At 51.5% G+C, this 18,444-nt stretch overlaps 1 protein-coding gene across 5 annotated transcripts in view; it reads right to left on the bottom strand.

Moving 5' to 3' along the window:
* The window catches only part of AP3B2 (adaptor related protein complex 3 subunit beta 2), a 53,145-nt gene extending 48,939 nt beyond the window's left edge, over positions 1-4,206 (bottom strand). For all 5 annotated transcript variants that reach the window (XM_067556007.1, XM_067556003.1, XM_067556005.1 and 2 more), the window contains exon 1: positions 3,980-4,206. In XM_067556007.1, coding sequence (XP_067412108.1) covers positions 3,980-4,092 — 113 coding nt within the window. In that variant the 5' untranslated portion in view covers positions 4,093-4,206. The remainder of the gene's footprint in view (positions 1-3,979) is intronic.
* Between the last annotated feature and the right edge of the window lie 14,238 nt (positions 4,207-18,444).

Here is an 18,444-nt window from a genome sequence, read left to right as displayed (position 1 = left end):
AACCAAACCAAAACTCTCTTCTGCACACCCAACCCTCTGCCTGAGGAGAGGCGAGAAGGAACAAACCGCACGTGAGGGATGTCCGTCAGGTTGCTTAATGCACGCCTGGAAGGGGCTCAGCTCCCACGGTGACGAGACGGTGTAAGAACCCGCCTGGGATGGAAGCAGTGGAGCTGCTCAGCCAAACAGGGCTTGCCGTGGGAAGGAGATACCCCCCACCTCCTGAATCTCAACATGCACAACCTTGCCCCCGGGTTCTTTGACCCCAGTCACGCCCTGCCCCTAGGCCGCGGTGCCTTGCTTATAAAGAGCAACATGTCCCCAGCCCTTGGCGAGCTGGCGCCTGATGGGACGGTATTTCAGAGGCAAACGCTGAGCCTCTGCTCTGAGCTCCAGGGCAGATGGCGTCCGAGCTATCAGCAGAGTGATAGACGCAGCAGGGCAGCCGAGCTAAGACCAGGTGAGCCGAGGCGGTGGAGGATTTGGGCCACGTAACTAATGCAGATCACTGGTCTCCAAAAGGGCAGAGGGGGACCCTTGGGTGCTTCCCATTACTTACTCTAGGGGGCCAGGCGAGGAGCTGCAGAGTCAGAAATGCTGCTCCCCCTCCAGTGAGGAAATGAAGAACAGCAGCTGGTGGCGAGACACATCCCATCTCAGTTCCAATCGGCGCTGGCCATATTAAATCAGACACATTCCCAGACAAAAGGCTTTTCAGTTACCTCTGCCCCCGTACTGCCACCCCCCTGCACCGAGACCTGAGACAAACACTCATCCCTTCACCATTAGCAGCGAGCTGCATTCACCCATTCCCTTTCCACGCCCCCTGCACAGTTGGTCTCTGCAGAATGCCAGGCGATTTCCCATTGACACGTCCCCTCCCAGGGCCTGGCCAGCCTCTCGCCTCCTGCCCTGCGTACAGGCAGACTCCACTAGCCCCCGTGCCTCCAGCTCTGAGTTCCACACTCTCACCTCAAAGCTGGGGTTTATGTTTAACTCCCAGGCAAGGGAGTCCAGTCGTGTCGATCCCAGCTCCTTATTCTAACCCTCACATCTCACAGCCCCGCCCTTAACTGCAGGAAGTCCCACTGGAGCTCACCATACTAAGCATATAGAAGACACGCTGAAATCCCAACACTAATTGCTGAAATGCAACCACCTCTGGGGTGGGACACAGGAGTGAACAACACACAGCAACATCCCAGGGAAGTTCAGGGCAGGAAGTAAAGAACGTGGTCACATACAAGTGATGCCACCGAGGGGATTGAGGGAGGTAGAATGTGCTCCCCTACACTGGAATCTGACAGAATCCAGGGATCAACACTCCTGCCCTCGCACCAACAATTTAAAAACCACAAGTGATCCAGGCCTGTGTCTAACAGCTGATCCCAAAGGGGGCACCTGCTGCCTTACTGCAACACTGACTCACAAGGAAGATTATCGCCTACTGAGTCACCATCAACACACCCGCTGGCACCCAGATTGTCCCCGCGCAGCTCTCCTGTCTAAGCGCTGCCCTTTTCCTGGCAGCTTCCGGGAGCTGATGCAACACAATCAGGGACAGTAAAAATCCTGCTGCAACTTCGTGTTGCAGAAAGCGTGATGGGTCAGCACTTCATCTTCATTAATATTTACGCTCTCTCCCAGCCCCGCTTTTAAGGGCTAGTCTGTTACTCTGGGCTACCACTAAACAAGGAAATCAAATCACCATCTATGTTAAAACAACACTGAAAAGATCAGAGCTAGCAATTAACACCGGAGCTAGCCAGCCGCTCCCCCCTGCCATGGGAAGTCACCAAAGGAAAGGAGAACTGGGGACTTCTTCAGATGATGTTGAATAAGATGTAACTAATAGAATGGGTCCCAGGAATCAAAGCACACGAGGGCTTTCCTCTCTGCTACTGCCTCAGGGACGGTTTGAAGATCCAGGACTGGCTAATGCTGGTGAGGTCAGCTGGGCCCCCTGGCTTTAATATTGCTCATCCCAATTTACAGCCACATACAAGGGAGAAGGGTAGGGGCCCAACGTCCATGATCACATTCCCTGCCATTCGCTAGTCACAGCAGGACCCACTTCCTCAGAACCTACATTTCTGCACACAGATGTTCACCTTCACTCCTCCAACAGGCGTTACTTTAGAGGCCCCTGCAGCTTTCTGAAATATGCATCTGGGCCATATTGTGGCTTTACGGCCCAGTATACAGTGGAAATCCCTTTAGGAATACTGGCTGATTCAGCCCTTGATGCAGTACATAGGAACACCTCTCCTTTGGCAGGTCAGATTTCTATCACAATCCTTCTTTGTCCCACTGGCACCTTCCCCTCTTCCCTAGGTGGAAAGCCAGATTCTGAGCTTAGTCATAGCAGCAGCAATCCAATCCCTCCAACGACGCCAGAGGAGTTAATCCAGATTTACAGTGAGATGAAGCTTAGGCCTCTCCTGGGCTCATTTCAAAGGATGTCACTGGATTCCTACACAGAGTCAGTACACAGGAAATGGCCCTAACAAGGATTGATTGCCTATGTTATACTAGTGATAGGAATTTGAAATGATACGTCCAATGGCTTGCAAACACTGCTTTCCTCGAGACGTGCCATTGCAAAGCGTTACGTTAAAGGCCTGTAGGTGCTGGAATGACTAGACACAAGGAGGGGAGATAAGGGCATGCTGACACCAGGTTTGAATTTCACTCCTTGTTCAGAGCAGCGTTTCCAGTTTGCTGCTTAGCACAGATTGTTCTGATCCTCCAGCTGTAGCTAGAGGCGGCCCTACGAGCCCCCATTCACGCGAATGAATAGCTCGCAAGGGAACGTCTAACATATTTGGGGTGATATCTTGGCCCCACTGAAGTCAAGGGCAGTTAAAGTAGGAGTTTAAAGTCATGTCACGTTTCATTTAGACTAGATGTGCAATAAAGCCTCGCAATTTCTCAGTCTCACAAGCTATTGGTGGTCTCCAGCTAAGGCGACACACACAGACATACCACATGCATGATTCTTTTGCAGATTTCCTAGGGGGAAAAAAGCTCAGCTTGCAGAGATAATTCATTTCTAACGGTTAGTGTCTTTCCACCAACGTCCAGCAGCGTATTTATCATCTAGTCATGCTCCCAGCAGCACACAGGGGGCCCTGACTGTGTCCTTGCTTGCAAAGTGCATTTTGGGTTGGTGAAAAGCCATGAAACATGCTTAGGGTTTAACACAGTTTCAGATCAGGGCGCTGGATGGATTCTCTCTTAATTCTAGACTTGGCCAGTGAATTCATCTCCCTGGTGCTAGAAACCAGAGCAGCAAAGATGGGTTGTTTGGGCTTTGTAAGAGAAATACAGCAATCTGTACAGAGCGCTATGGGCAACCAGCTTCCACCTGCATGTGGACGTCACATACAACGCAAAGATTCGCTGCTGCTATTCTGCAGGGCTGATAGATCCAGAGTCGGGGCTGCCGCACAGGTACAGAACACGGGCAATCTGAGCCAACAACACTAGTGTCCCCCTGCCCCCAATATCCCCCCAGGGGCCCTTCTGCTGGAAATGTGGCTACAAAGCATCTCAGACAAACATCACCTGCCAGCTGAAAACAAACAGGCCCCAGGTGTGATCACATGCAGAGAAGAGGGGCAGGGCTGGGAATCTTTAACAATGCATTTTGATCCTCACTCCGCCCTCAGCCTTTGGCCAAAGCATCCCTGAAATCAGCCACCTCACCCCAGGGTCTAGAGACAATCCAGGCACGGCCCCTTCCCCCCCAGACTCCTCCAAGGGGGGGCTACAGGCCTCGCCACTGCAATGGCCTCACCCACAGGCGCCTCCTGGCTGGTGCGTTCCTCGGCTTCAGCAAATGCAGCCGGAACTAAAAGGGCGGTTGGGAGGGGGGGAATGCATCCAACAGCCCATGCCCCGGGAATCAGGGCAGACGATGTCCCGAGCCGGCCCGTCCAGGCCCCCCGCAGCCTGGGCACCAGCCGGGCCCCCCTACCTTTTGTAATCCGAGGAGAAGATGCCCCCGCTGGCCGGATCGTGGCCATACTCCGGCTCGCCCAGGCTGGAGGAGCCGCCTTTCTCCTCGCTGTACGCGGGGCTGGCCGACATGGCTGGGAGCAGCGGGATCGCCCAGGGGAAAGCGCTGATGAGCCGCTCACGGGCGCTGCAGCCTGGCACGGGCGCTGCACGGCGGGGCTGCACTGGGGCGGGGGGCGGCCGGGCTGGAAGCAGCTGATGTCAGCAGCATCATGTGGCCTGCGCGGGCTGGGAACCCCCCCGCCCCTCTCCCCAGCCAGCGGGCGGGGCAGCGCCTCCTCTTAAAGAGGCCGCTGTCCAGCACGGGGGGGGGGCGGCCCGGGCTGCAGAAAGACTCCAGGGGAGTGGGCGGGGGTGGAGCCCCTGGAAGGGGGCGGCTCAGGGGCCAGGCTGATGGCTCCTGCTGACCCCAGGGCGGGGCGCACGTTTTCCAGCCAAACCTTTTCCCACCCCCACCCCCCAGCGAAAAAAATGGGGGTTTTGCCCCCCTGCGTCTGCCCCCGGCTGGTGTCACGATGTCCAGCCAGCTCTGTCTGCAGCCCCTGCCCGCGGAAAGGGGTTGGGGTTCACCCCCCAGAGCTGAAACCTTCTCATTTCGGGGTTTGGGGCTCTTCGGCCAGAGGCTCACGTCTTTCCTGTGTGTGTCGAGGGGCAAGGTCGGTTCCCAGCCCGCTCTGTGTAAATCCACCAACAGGGCCTGCGCGCCAGCACTGGGCAATAAAACAGGGACTAGCAAAATGGCCAAGGCTTCCTCAGGCCAGGAGACGGCTAAAAACCCGTCCACCCAGACACAGCTGAGGAGAGCACGAGCAGCGGCCTTTCGAGGTTTCTGTAACTTCCCACGTCCGCCCCTTTCTCCAGGGAGGGCCCGGGTTTGCAATCACTTCCCCCCCAGTAATTTTACTCACGCCTCAATCCCCCAGGATCCAATTCTCTTCTCACACACGTTTCACAGCAGGGTCACTCCAGTGATTTACACGGAGTCGCTCCTGCTCTATGTTCTTACACCAGTGTGAGATGAGAACTGGGCTCCATGAGACTCGTGACATGAGTAACGTCCATCGCAGGGGTAGGCAGCTGCACGACTGGACTCTTAGCTTTAAGCTTTTGGGGACAGCAGCCTTGCCTTCATATCTGAAGGGCTTTTTGCCCTTGATGAAGAGGCTAGAGGTAGGGGCTGAAGGAGAGAGGGCTGCTGGACACACAGCTAAATAGCAAAGGCCGAGGAAGACAACCAGCATCCCAGGTATCCCTTTGCTAGGCAGCAGGTGCATTTCTCTGACAAGTGTTTTGTGACCAATAATAAATACAGGATTATTCCCAAGCATCACTGTCTAAAGGGGGCCAATGAGGTTTCAATGCACAGGAAATGTGCCGTCAGAATACAGCCCTAAGAAAGTCTGGAAAAGAGACATGAAATGGCGTAGATGGGCCTGATCTTCAGTGGGTGTAAACTGGTGTATCAGTCAGACTAACACCTAGGTCTTTTTTATCCATACATGTCATGGCTCATGTGATAGGGTGTTTACCCCACACAAGGTAGGAAAGGGTTAATATGGGCCAGCCAGCCTGGGTACCCCTGGAGGATGGGCCAGGCCTAATTAGAAGGAAATCCCAGCTGGGAGTGCAGGGTTTTGTCTCCATAAACACCTGGGGGAGGAGGGGGAGGGGCGCCATGGAGGAGAACCCAGAGGAGAGAAGGTGGGAAGCTGTCTGAGAAGATGTGAGAGAGAGAAAAGGCCAGGCAGGCTATTCCAGGGGCAGCTGGAGGCCTGCTGAGATGTGGTGCTGGCGAGCTAGTACTCGTGGGAAACTCTGGGTAAAGGGAAGTGTGTGGCTGGGCCAGCCCTGGGACTGGGCGACTGATTGAACCAGGATGCACCAGCAGCAACGGTGGTAACTGCTGGCAGAGCCCAACTGCGCTGAAGGTTTGGTCTGTATGTGTCTTTTCTTTTGGCTGGACTTTGGTGAAGAACTCCGGGGCCCTGGAAGGGGCTGGACTCTGCTGCGTGGCCTGATTGGCGGGCCAGGGCACTCCTATGGCTGGAGCAGGCCAAAGACACTGAGGGGAAACTGAGGCACACATTGCTGCAGCACTGCATCTAGCCAGGAGTGGGTGTGTTGGGGCAGCAACTTTGGTACAGAACTAATACAATTCACGCCAGCTGAGGAGCTGATCCTGGGTTACCCCAGGTGTGCTGTAAGATGATGGTAATGGATTTAGAGTAAGCATACAAGAGCAATGCCAATCTATCAGACAAACCTCAGGGCCCCCTCTGACACCCCTTATGATGCAGGCAAAACAGTGTTAGTAAGTGGCCCTGTAAATAGTGACTAAGGACCTGTGTTCACACTCACACCAGTGTGAGGCGAGAGGCACTCCAGGAGGCCAATGGACCAGGGAAAGGAGAATCAGGCGCTGGATCCTCCCAGCTCAGCCAGCTGGGGTGTCGAGGCCTCTGGAGGAAATCTACGCGTGCAGCAGGGTCCCAGCACTGAGACTCTCACACGGATTCAAGCCCCAGCATTAGGAAGCGGGTACGCATGCCCTGACTCATGCCAGGCCTTGCCCTTCCTTGATACCCCCTTGGCTGGCCAGCCACTAGGTCTCTTCGAGTGTACTCATTGACATGGGCGATCAGCATGTCAGCCCTGTGAGCACAGAAGCAGGATAAGAGGGGTGTGGCCTACTCTCAACCTCTGGTCATGGGGCTGAAACAGCCCCGGCCAGTTCCATACCCGTTACCAGAGTGTCCTGGGGACTGGCTGCTAATTGGCCTTACACAGGCCGAATCCCTGCACTGGTGGCTGGGACAGCTGGGGGCAGCGCTCCCCCCACACGGAGAGCATCAGGCTACTGCAAGAGACATGCCAACAGCAGCTCATCTTCGGACCCGCCGCTGCTTTGCTAATACGGTGACAGCCAAATGCGGGGTAGTCCAACCCCTGTTGGAGGCCTGCCTACGGGCACCTGTGCCCTGTCACACCCACACTAGGGTATGGGCCTGGCCACTGGGGGAGGGGTGAAAGATCCATTGCTTGGGATGTCTAAAATAGGCGACTTCTAGGGCCTGCTCTGGGCTGCACTGAGGGGGGTTTGAGCCCCACTCTGCCAAAGGGCCACTGGGAATGGGGGACCTGCCCCTGGGCGCTGCTGCTGCTGCGGAGCACCTCCACAGCCACCTCTAAGAGCGCCCAGGCTGCACCAGCTGCAGACAGCCGTGCTCATCACAGGGGCAGCCCCAGGCATGCCCAGCTGACTCGCCATCTGGAGGAATGCAGCAGCACAGCCCAGATCTGCGGGATGGTCCAGGCAGGAACATGGAGCTCTTTGGACAACCTGCTGCCCAGTCTCTCCAGCGTAGCGAGCCAGAGGGAGCTGGGCTCCCCCACCACCCAGGCCCTGCAGGGAAGGTTATAACCCAGCTGGGGCTTGTTCCTAGGTGCACTGACCTCACTGGCAAAGCTACCATTGACTTTACTGGAGCCAGCTCTGGGCCCTGTAAGGCGCATCTGGCAGCTTTTGCTCTGGGTAAGAGCGCCATCTAGTGCCACACAGCGCCCTTGCCGCTGATAAACACAAACTTTAGTGAGAGTGACGCCGCATCTGACCGCACACATCCATGCAAAATCTTCAAAGCAGGAGCAGTTCCCCATGCGCCTTGCTGCTCTCACACTGCTAACAACGGGGTCCCCCGCTCACCCCACCTGGCTTTCACCGCTACCTCCCACAGAGCTGAAAAGCAGCGTGTACCCCAGACTCACAGCAGAGCACAAGTCCTTGCCAGACAGCGCAGAATAACACTCTGGTATCAATAGACCATATCTGACTGTCCCACAGGCCTCACCCTGGGGAAGTTATTCTGCCTTAATAATGCAGCGGCTGCCGTGACGGCTTTGTGCCGGAGTGCCAGTGTTATTCCACGGCTTGCAAAACGGGACTGAAAAAAGGTCAGTCAGTCTAGACTGAGACTTCAAAAAGGGGCGATTTGGGAACCCTTATTGCTGTCTCTGCCTCACCCCTGATTTCACCAAAACACCATGACAAATGCTAACAGTGCTCCAAGCTCCCAGTCTGGGGTTTTGGCGGTTTGGTTTGGTTTAGTCACTTTTTGCAGATTTGAACAAACTAAAGGTGTAACGCTCCTGTTAAACTGACAGCCTCTAACACTGCCATAACCCCGGCCTTGCCATCAGTGCCCCCAGAGCTATTTGTGCTTTGTGTAGCCATAGCACCTAGGAGCTGGGGAAGTGAGGCCCACCAGCACTAAGAGCTGCACACACACAAAGATGCTCCCAGGCCTGCTACTTTTCAGTCCTTCCCATCAGCAGTTTTTCTGGCGATTTCGGGGCCCAGGCAGTGCCTGGAATGCCATCAATAGCTCTCGCCCCAGGGGAAAGCCAGAAGTCCCCATTCCCATTGTATTAGATGCTCCTGTGGGACTCAGGGTGCAACTCCAATGTATCCTGTGTCCATCTAGGCACAGCCCGCTCCTTGGACTGAACTCCAGGGGGAGCCGCGGAGCCAGAGCCAGGGCATGGACGCTGGCAATGCCACACATAACCCTGCAGCTGGGGGCAGTGAGCTGCTGGGCCGAGTGAGGGGGCCCTGGGTAGGGCTCAGCGCAGGGAGACGTCGCCAGACAAGAGGCTTCGCAGGCTGGACTCAGAGCGGGGGACGTGATCCCCGTGGGGAGGCTGACACTGGGGAGAAAGGTCCGGCCAGCTAGAGCCTGAGGGCGTGTGCCCCCCAAGCCCCTCCAGCAGGTGACCGACCCACAGTATCACCGCAGCTCAGCCAGCGCCTGGCCGGGAGAGGAAGGGGCTGTGATTTTTCCTTACATCCCAGTGACAGCAGGCTGTGGTGTCCCCCTGCCCACAGTGCAGGGTCCTTGTTCCTTTAACCCACCCTATTTTTTTCCTTATTTTTTTGACAGCTGCTGTTTAATCAGTTGTATTTGGTTGGAGATCAGGGCAGCGATCAGTGGGCCAGGGAAGGAGCTGGTGTGGGGAGAGCACCCCGCAGTGGGGACAGCCTAGCCCCTGTCCTAAGTGACCACGAGAAGACTGGGGGTTCAGCCCCCCCCAGGGACCATGGGCCTACCCTTGTGGGGGTGACAAGAGACCCGCCGCACTGGAGAGCAGGGTCCTCAAAGCCCGGCAGGCCTCCGGGTGAAGGGATTGGGAGCGAGGTCTCAGAGCCTTTCGTTATTCAATTCTACTGGGGTCGTGCAGAAGCCAGGAGAGCTCCCCACAATAGCAGGGCCGTTCCCCCGCTTACACAAACAAGGCTGTGTTGCTAACTCCTGTGAGCTAACTCGGATTAAAACAGCAGGGAGGACTCAGCAACTCTGCTTTTAACTCAGGAGCAACACTGATTCAATTCCCGCTTCCTCTATAGGCTTTGACTCGAGATGCAAACCCTGTTAAAAGTCAAGCTGCTCATGTCTTTGGCTGTTTTAACCTGGGGTAGCTGATGCGGGTTAGCGAACCTGATCTAAGAATACACCTTTTCTTTGCAGTACAGAGACACCCTGAGAGAACACAGTTAAAAGATCCTCTCACCATGCAGTTCCTCCTGCTGCAAAGAACCAACGGGGGGGCTGTCCCAACTGGGGGCCGTGTTCGATTGACTGGTCAGCTCATAATTCTGGTGTTCATAGCTTTGAGGTTCTACTGTACAAGAATGCCAGGGATCACCACACCTACCTTCACAGATCCAGTAACTGCCCCAAACACACCAAGAAATCTGTCATCTACAGCCAGGCCCTCAGATACCGCAGACTATGCGCTGAGGAGAAAGCCTGGGATATACACCTTAAACGCCATCTCGGATGCTCCACCAGAAAAGTAAATCACATCATGGAACGGGCACCCAAATGTCCCAAGAGAATCTACTTCAATACAGAAATAAAGCCCCTTCTGACCTCACACTCCTAGTTGTCACCTACCACCCTACACTGGAACCCAGACGGGATCGTCAAACAACAACAACCCATATTTGATGGGGATCCCATCCTGAATGAAATTTTTCCTGAATTTCCTCTTCTGGGCTTCAGACCCTCCCCGCCCCCCCAAAACACCTCCTGACCCGCCCCACACTCATCATCAGAAGCAAGCGCCCCACAGACCAGGATGCACACACTCAAAGTGGCACCAGATCTGTCAGAACAGCTGCAAATTTACAGCCATATCTCCACTGCTACAATGATCAACACCCCCCACAACACCTCTTTCAAGGTCCATGGGTCCTACACATGCCTATCACAGCATGTGGTGTACCTCATCCAGAGCACTAAATGCCCCAATAGCAACTGTGTGTGAAACCAGACAATCACTAAGCTCTCAAATGAACTCACACAGGAAAACAATAAAAGACAAAAACACCCCATCACCTGTGAGTGAACACTTATCCCACAATGATCACTCTATAGCTGATCTCTCAGTCCTCATCACCAAAGAAAACCAGCACAACACCTTCAAAAGATAGGCCTGGGAGACTAAATTCATAACATTGCTAGATACTAAAAATCATGGACTGAACAGCAAGACTGGATTTATAGCTTATTATAACAATCTGTAACCCATTAACAGTCCCCCAGCTGTTTCCCCACCTTTACTTTCCCCCCTGACTGGCGGGGTGTTAATAGGCCACTTCACCTTGAATGGTCCCATGAAATGTGAATTAACTAATTACACTAAACAATCTGTTCCACCGTGTATTTAGCTGGGATGCTCTGAATATATTTCCCAGACCTGAGGAAGAGCTCTGTGTAGCTTGAAAGCTTGTCCTTCTCACCAACCAAAGTGGGTCCAATAAAAGATATTACCTCACCCCCCTTGTCTCTCTACGCAGGGGGCAGGCAGTGGCAGACCAGGCCTGATGTTTCATTCTGCAGAGCACTACCCGTCATGCAGTAGTAGTGGTGCCTGGAGGCAGAATATTCCAGACGTGTTAGAGATGATGCCTGTGCCCCTCTCACTGGTATGCAGAGCAGGTAAAGAATAAGAGTTAAACGTTAAAATACCTTTGTTCAGGGTAGGGTTTTTCATGTTTTCACCCCAAAAGGGAGCAGTAACAGCGACTCCATAAAGCCCCCCAGCAACTTTGTTATTGTGACTGATTTTACATGGCAGGAGGCAGAGGCGTAGCCCGAACTGATTTTTTTGGTGGGGCTTGTGGCTGACAGGTGGGCACAAGCGTAACAGAGGCCGATAAAAACGTGCGATGAATTGCTTAAAAATCTGATGGGGTGGGCCTGCTTTCAAAGTAGGTGGTCCATGGCCCACGCGTAGCTATGCCACTGGAAAGGGGTCAGGTACTGCAGTGAGGGGCAGCAGTATAAAACCGTGAGATGCATAGTTCTGCTAGAAACAAGCCCACTTTGGACTTGCTAGCCCGGCTGGCAGCTCTCCACCACTTGTGCTGTACCCAGCATTAGCAGCCAACTCACAGCTGTTGGTCATGGTCACGCACCTGATGCAGGATGCTCTATAGTTTGGCTGTGTGGCATATGGCAAGAGAATGAACATACTTACATGGCTGTCTAGTATACTCTAAAGCAGGGGTTCTCAAACTATTTTTTGCTGGGACTCCCTTTAAAAATATTTCAGGTTGTGACAACATCCCCAAAATGTGATGACCCTCCCCATGCCATGCCATCCTTACTTCTGTGCTGCTGCTTGGGGGGGGAGGCAAAACTGCCTTCAGGGCGGGCTGCCCGGCCAGCAGTCATTGTTCTCCAACCACCCAGCGCTGAATGGCTTGGGCTGACAGCCAGAGTGCCAGCATCACAGGGACTGACAGCTCCTGAACTGCCCCATAATAACCTCGCAATCCCCTGAGGGGTCCTGACCCTCTGTTTGAGAACCCCTGCTCCAAAGTCTTTATCGGTGTGTCAGATTTGCAGTGGCCTATAACAATTCATGAATATGGCATGAGGAGCTGGTTAATGTTTAGCTCAATAGCGGGGCTGTTAAGAAATACAACCAGGAAGATGAAGGTAGCTCCAGAAATCACTTCTCAGCAAACGCTTAACAGACAATGCAAAAACTATTTGCGTTCATGCTCTTGTTTGATGTCCTGCTGGGCCTCCCCTATTAATTTACCCAGGGACCGCTGGGTCCCTGCAAACCAGGGAGAACAAAGAAACTGGAGCAGGCTTTGAAGACACACTCCCTTAAGGGAGGAGAGGGAAACTGAGGCTGAAAGCTAAGGGAAGCAGATGCAGACTCCAGAGCCGGGGGAAAGCTAGACCCCCTATTTCCTGGCTCATACATTATCCCGGAGGAGTTGGTTAGCAAAAGGATCTGAGTCCTCCCTCCCCTTTACCCAGAGGCCTGCCTGGTCTCGAGGACCCTCTTTCATTCTCCTGTGTGTCAGAGTCCTGTAACCCCAACAAGGCTGGGCCCAGGGTCTCTGAGGGCTCGACCCCCACTCTTGTCGTGGTCACTTAGGGCAGGGGCTAGGGTGACCCCACTCCGGGGGCTCTCTGCACTGGGCGCTTCCCTGACCCACTGAGCGATGCAGACAGTTCCAAGCAAGCACAATTTATTAAACAGCCGCCAATTAAAAAATACAAGGAAAAATGGGAAAGATTAAAGGAAAACACCCAACACGGCCCCCTGGCCTAAGGGCACCACACACGGCACCTTTGGGGTGTGAAGGACGTTCACAGCCTGTCTCTCACACATCCCAGGCCCCATGTCCAGGCCCTGGCTGCGCTGCGCTGATGCTGTGGGTCGGACACTTGCTCTGGCGGTGCCCACAAACCCCCAGGTGCTAGGGGGCAGGGCCCTTCTCCTCAGAGTCGCCCCGTCGGGGTTATGATCCCCCTCCCAATCCAGCCTGCACGGCCTATTGGCTGGTGGCATCTCCCTGCAGCCGGGCCCTGCCCAGGGGTCTCCCTTGCTCTCCCCAGCCGCTCACCGCACCCGGCTCCAGACGGCTCCAGCCCCAGCCCAGCCCCGTCCTGCCTCAGCACTGCCGCTGCTTTGCCTCCAGCTCAGCGCCCTGGGCCGCTCCCCTGGTTCTCTCTGACTCCCTCATTGGCCTGCCTGCCCTGTCAACCAGGCTGACCGAGAATGGTTGTTTCTCCCACACTGGCCCTGGGGACTGTCAGTCTCAGGGTCTTGATTTCTCATCGACCCTTCCTCTCTCCTTTGATACTGGCAGATACCAACCAAAAAGCTCCCCACTAAGTTTCTGTAACGAGCCCACAGTCCCCTGACACTCAGCCGCAGTCAGCTGCTGTCACTGACGTGCATCTTCACCTATTGCCTGGCCCATTAAATGAAGTGTTTTTGGTGGCATCATGAAAATCACACAAGGAACTTGGCTGCAAGCAGCACACAAAATTTTTTATTGTGCTGTGGTAGCTGCAGACTTTCATTTTGACAAGGAAAAAAATGGTGAGTGTCTTACGGCTTTGGGTAAGTTTTAACAAACCAAAAAATGGATCATAATCTTTGTCTCTTTGCGGGTTCATTTGGTGTACAGCTTGTACAATTTGAAGTTCTGGGAATTTTATAAGAAACTGTGGAAAACAGCTGTTTTGGTGTTTTTTGGAGATGGAGTGTCTCACTTTTCTTTGTACTCCTCTAGAAGAAAGATAGGACTACAGCTATGGTCATTGTTTCCATCAAAGGGATTTCTTTAATGCCATTTTTAGGTAAAGCCACGGCTTTTTAAAAAAGTGCTTTAAATGGTAACAGCAAATTGTGTGCCACTCTGAAACCACTCAATTTTAATTTGACAACAGAAAATGTGTTGTTGTGAGAACATCATTGTTCAGCTGATGACGAGTCAAATTTACATCAAAACGTGCTGGGAAAGATTAAAATATTTGACATTGAAAGGAAATTTATCTGACATTTTCCTAATTATGTATTTTTTAGATTTTAAGGCATTGTTTTACTAAAAAATTGACAAGAGCAATTTTAACTAAATACAAATGTATTTTTTATTCTATGAATTATACTAGCAGAAGCAGGATTGTTATAGGATTATCTTCAGCAGAGCTTGCAGAGATATTGCAGTAGTCAGAAAACTGCCACCTCTAAGCAATGGAGTTTTCATTTTCGGGTACAGGATATAGTGTGCTTCTCAGTGTTGTAGGGAAGCTTAGGGCTCTTCTAAATAAAGACTTGAGTGCATAGTTTTTTGAGGCAGTTTATTACGAGCAGCTCGGAGAAGTGTTGGTTACCCTAAGGCTTCTGAGGACTTTTACCTTACAGACTCACACCACTAAGTTTTATACAGTATTTAGACAAAGAGAACAAAGAAAAAGATGACGTATTGCAGTACATTTTCATTAGCTTAACTTTTTTTACACTAAGATATACTAAGAAATTTCTTTACATTGCTAATTGGATAGGGCCCCTGATTTTCATAACAACTATTTTTGAAGCTAGCTGGCAATGTCCCGTTATTTACTGACAGCTGCAAAAACCTGCAACATTTGCAAAATGTACCTGTTTTAAGGCTGAGAAAGCTACTAAAAATCCAAGATGGAATCTTTAGCATACAAGATGGAGTTTTAAAAGCTTAATACAAAATAGAATATATAACTAGGTATAAAAATAGAATACAAAAAATAAAGTATATAAAACTGTTCCTTTTACCATTCCCCCCTTTGGCACTATTTAGTGCCACTATTTTTTTTAGCCTAGTTTATTTTGTTATAAGTCTTTTTGCCCTTAGTGCAGCTTTTTGCTTAGTCATTTTTTGAGTTACTATTTGTCTTTTTGTGTGTTTTTATTTACTTGGTGCTGAGTTGGTTATTTGGCCGCACGATTGCTATTTTTTTTTTTTTTTAAACTGGACACCTCTGCCCGAGGTGGGAACTTTTTATAGTGTGAAACGTGGATTTAGTTAGGCCTTTCTTTTAGTTTTACTGCGGTATTTGCTATTAGCAAAACCTGATAGGGTCCTTTCCACCTGGGTTTTAAAGAACTTTTTTGTTGATGCACTTTTACATAGACATAGTCTTTGGGCTTTAGAGAATGGCATTTTTGTTGTAGTGGGGTTGGTAACGCTTCTCAAACCTGTGAAGAGAAAGATTTTAACACCTTTGTTAGCTTTAGGCAGTATGACACACTTTTTTGTGTGTGTGAATGCTAAATTTTTGGGGGGGCAGCTTGGACCAGAAGGCAGTTTGAGGGGTCGTCCCATTAGAATTTCATGAGGGCTGAGGCCTGTTTTTTGATCTGGTGTGGCTCTTATTGACATTAGAGCTATGGGTAAGGCCTTTACTCATTTGAGTTCAGTAGATTTACACACTTTTGCCAATCTGGCCTTTAGTGTCCCATTTGTTCGTTTAACCTTTTCTGAAGCCTTTGGATAGTAGGGTCAATGGAACCTTTGCTGACATTTTAATGGTTTGCATATTTTACTAAGTACTTTTTTGGTAAAGTGGCTTTTTTTGTCTGAATTCAGCTGAACTGGTATTCCGTATTTTGGAATTAGTTTATTTAGTAGTTTTTTAATTACAGTAGCTGTGTTAGCCTTCCTACAGGGATAGGCTTTGACCCAACCTGAGAACATACACACTAACACTAATACATATTTAAAACCCATAAATTTTATCCAACTTCCAAAATGTATTTGCATATACACAAAAGGTCCCCAAGGAGGTGGGGCAGCTGCTTTTTTATGCTTTACAACTTTGGACACACCAAAAGCAGAACAAATAGCACATCGAGAGCAAAAAGAAGATACGTGGCTGCTTAAATTTGGAACATACCAATTTTTTGCCATAAGGCAAATTAGGGAATTTTTACCCACATGTGCAGATTTATGATAACTTTGCAGCATAGAGGGTATGAGTCCCTGTGGGAGGACAGGGTGGCCGTTCCCGCACCTTTACATTGTATTTGGATGCAATATGCACCCTGCCCTACTTTATTCATTTTTTTTTTATTTGGGGCCTGATTTTGTATAATGCCCAGATTAGCTAAACTAATCTGGTCTGGAGCAGGCAATTTTTGTACAAGAATGGCAGCACTTAGGTTTCCCGAGGAAAGGACTGCGGCCCTGGCATCTGCGTTTGCAAGTGCGTTTTCCTTACTGACATTATTTGACCCATTAGTATGTGCCTTACATTGTATAATGGCAACTTGCTTTGGCAACTTTAAAGATTTTAGTAAAATTTGAAAATATTTTGCATTTTTGATTCTTTTTTTTGCTGATGTTAGAAAACCCCTAGACGCCCATATTTGCCCAAAATTATGGGCAACCCCAAAGGTGTACCTGGAGTTTGTGTAGATATTTACTGTTTGGTTTTTTTTAGCTAAACTACAAGCCCTCTCTAATGCTACTAACTTTGCAACTTGTGCTGAAGATACCCCTGGTAAATTTTTTTATTTTATGACTTTATGATTGCTGCATACTGTGTATTCAGCACGCAGCTGTTTTTGTTTATCACGTAGACAGGAACCATTTGTGTAAAATTTAAGCTTAGGGTTACTTAAAGGTGTATTTGATAAGTCTTCTCTCAGTTTGGTGATTTGCTCGATAATTTCAGAGCAAAAGTGATTGTCTTTATTCCCTTCTATTGGTAGCAGTGTTGCTGGGTTGAGAGGCTTGCCATTAAAAATTTTAATGTGTGGTGATGCAAGTAGAATAGCCTTATATTTGGTTAACCTTGATGCTGATAAATGCTGAGTTCAATTTTGATTGAGGATTGCTTCCACTGCATGGGGAACTTGGACTATAAGTAGGTTGTCCAATACTATTGATAAACTTTGTTTTACCAACAGGGCGGTAGCTGCAACTGCTTTTAAACAAGGTGGGAATCCTAGGGCAACCTTGTCAATTGGAGCACTGAAATAGGCTACTGGTCTTTGCACTTTTCCATGAGTTTGTGTTAATACTTTTGCTGCTATTTCATTTTTTTTTTTATGACAGTAGAGCGTGAAGGGCTTTTTATAATCAGGTAGGCCCAATGCAGGAGCGCTCATCATTGCTCCTTTAAGATTGGAAAAAGCTTTCTTTTCCTCATCTGTCCATGGAACTGGATCTGTGATTTTTTTTCTGGTTAAAGCATGTAGTGGCTTGGAGTACTCTGCGTAGTTTGGAATTCATTGTTTGCAGTATCCAGTTAATTCCAAAAAGGCTTGTACTTGCTTTTGTGTCGTTGGTTTGGGTATTTTTTGAACAGCTGCCACATGGCTAGGGAGTATTTTTCTGTTTCCTTTACTGATCAGGTGTTTTAGGTATTTTACTTCAGGCTGACAAAATTGAAGTTTCTCTTTGCTGGCTTTGTGTAGAAGATAGGTGTAGCCTGTTGTCCGTTAGGTTCCTGTGAGCCTTGAGCTGGTGGATGAGGGTTTAGCCCCGCCCCTTGAATTTGTCTTCTTTGATACGGGGGTTTGTTAGGTGTGGACGTGCCCCTGGAACCGGGGAGCAGCGTCCGGGTCTGGCTCCCTCTCTGGGTCCTCCTCAGAGGGGGACCACCCCTCCCGGCTCCCTCTCACGGGGAGCAGTCTGGTGCCCTTCTCAGGGCAAGTAGTCTATCGCCAGGCCCTCAGGCAGGGCTGGCCGGGTAAGCAGTCTATCGCCAGGCCCTCAGGCAGGGCTGGCAAAGCAAATAGTCTACGGCCAGGTGAACAAGCCGCTCTCTGGAGCGGTATGGCGGGGAAAGCTTTCTGAAGGAGGATAGGGAAGGGGGGAGGGGGACGCAGGCCCACCCGTCTCCACTGCGTCCCAGCCCAGGGCCCTGGCAGTGGCAACGGCGTTTGCCACGGGGTTGGCGGGGCTCCGGCCGCAACACGCCGCCCAGGTTGCCCCTGACTCAGCCACGCACTTGCGGCTATCCCTGGGCTTCTTCCTCCCCGGAACCCCCGGTACCTGCCTCCTCTGGGTCGTCAGAGCGTGGTAGGCCCACTAGGCCCTCTTCATCCACTGGCGGCAGCTCGGGCAGCTCCATGGGCTCATCTTCCGAGGGCAGCTCCTCCAGGTCCTGGGGCACCCAGGCCTCGGGCAGGGCCGGTAAGTTCTCAGGGTCCCAGGCTCTGTACTGCTCCGGCAGGTCCACTTCTGGCTCCCAGACCACGGGTGTCTCAGGGGAGTTCTCCTCAGGCTCGTAGTCAGCGGGGGGCCCCGATGGGTCTTCCTCCGGCTCCCAGGCCGTGGGGTCCTCTGGTGGGCCCTCCTCCAACTCCCAGGCTGTGGGATACTGGGGGGAGGCCTCCGCGGATCCCCAGGCCGGGGTTAAGGCCTGCCACTCCCTTTCAGTGCGGCTCCCCGGCCCGGCCTTAGGTAGGAGCTCAGGAGGAGACGCGTCCTTCCCCTTTGGCCGTCTCCCTCTGACTGAGTTCACCGGCCTGGCTCTTAAAGGCCTAGCTCCGCCTCCCTGCTTCCAGTCATGTGGGGCCACTGGGGCCTTTAAAGGCCTAGACCCGCCCACCTGCTTCCGGTCAGGG

This window comes from Emydura macquarii, unplaced genomic scaffold (assembly GCF_026122565.2).
Source record: "Emydura macquarii macquarii isolate MOO-44397 ecotype Brisbane River unplaced genomic scaffold, CSIRO-AGI_Emac_v2 contig_1644, whole genome shotgun sequence".
In the NCBI taxonomy this organism is placed as follows: Eukaryota; Metazoa; Chordata; order Testudines; family Chelidae; genus Emydura; species Emydura macquarii.
Note: the sequence above shows the minus strand (reverse complement) of the source record. Positions and strands in the feature narration are given on the sequence as shown.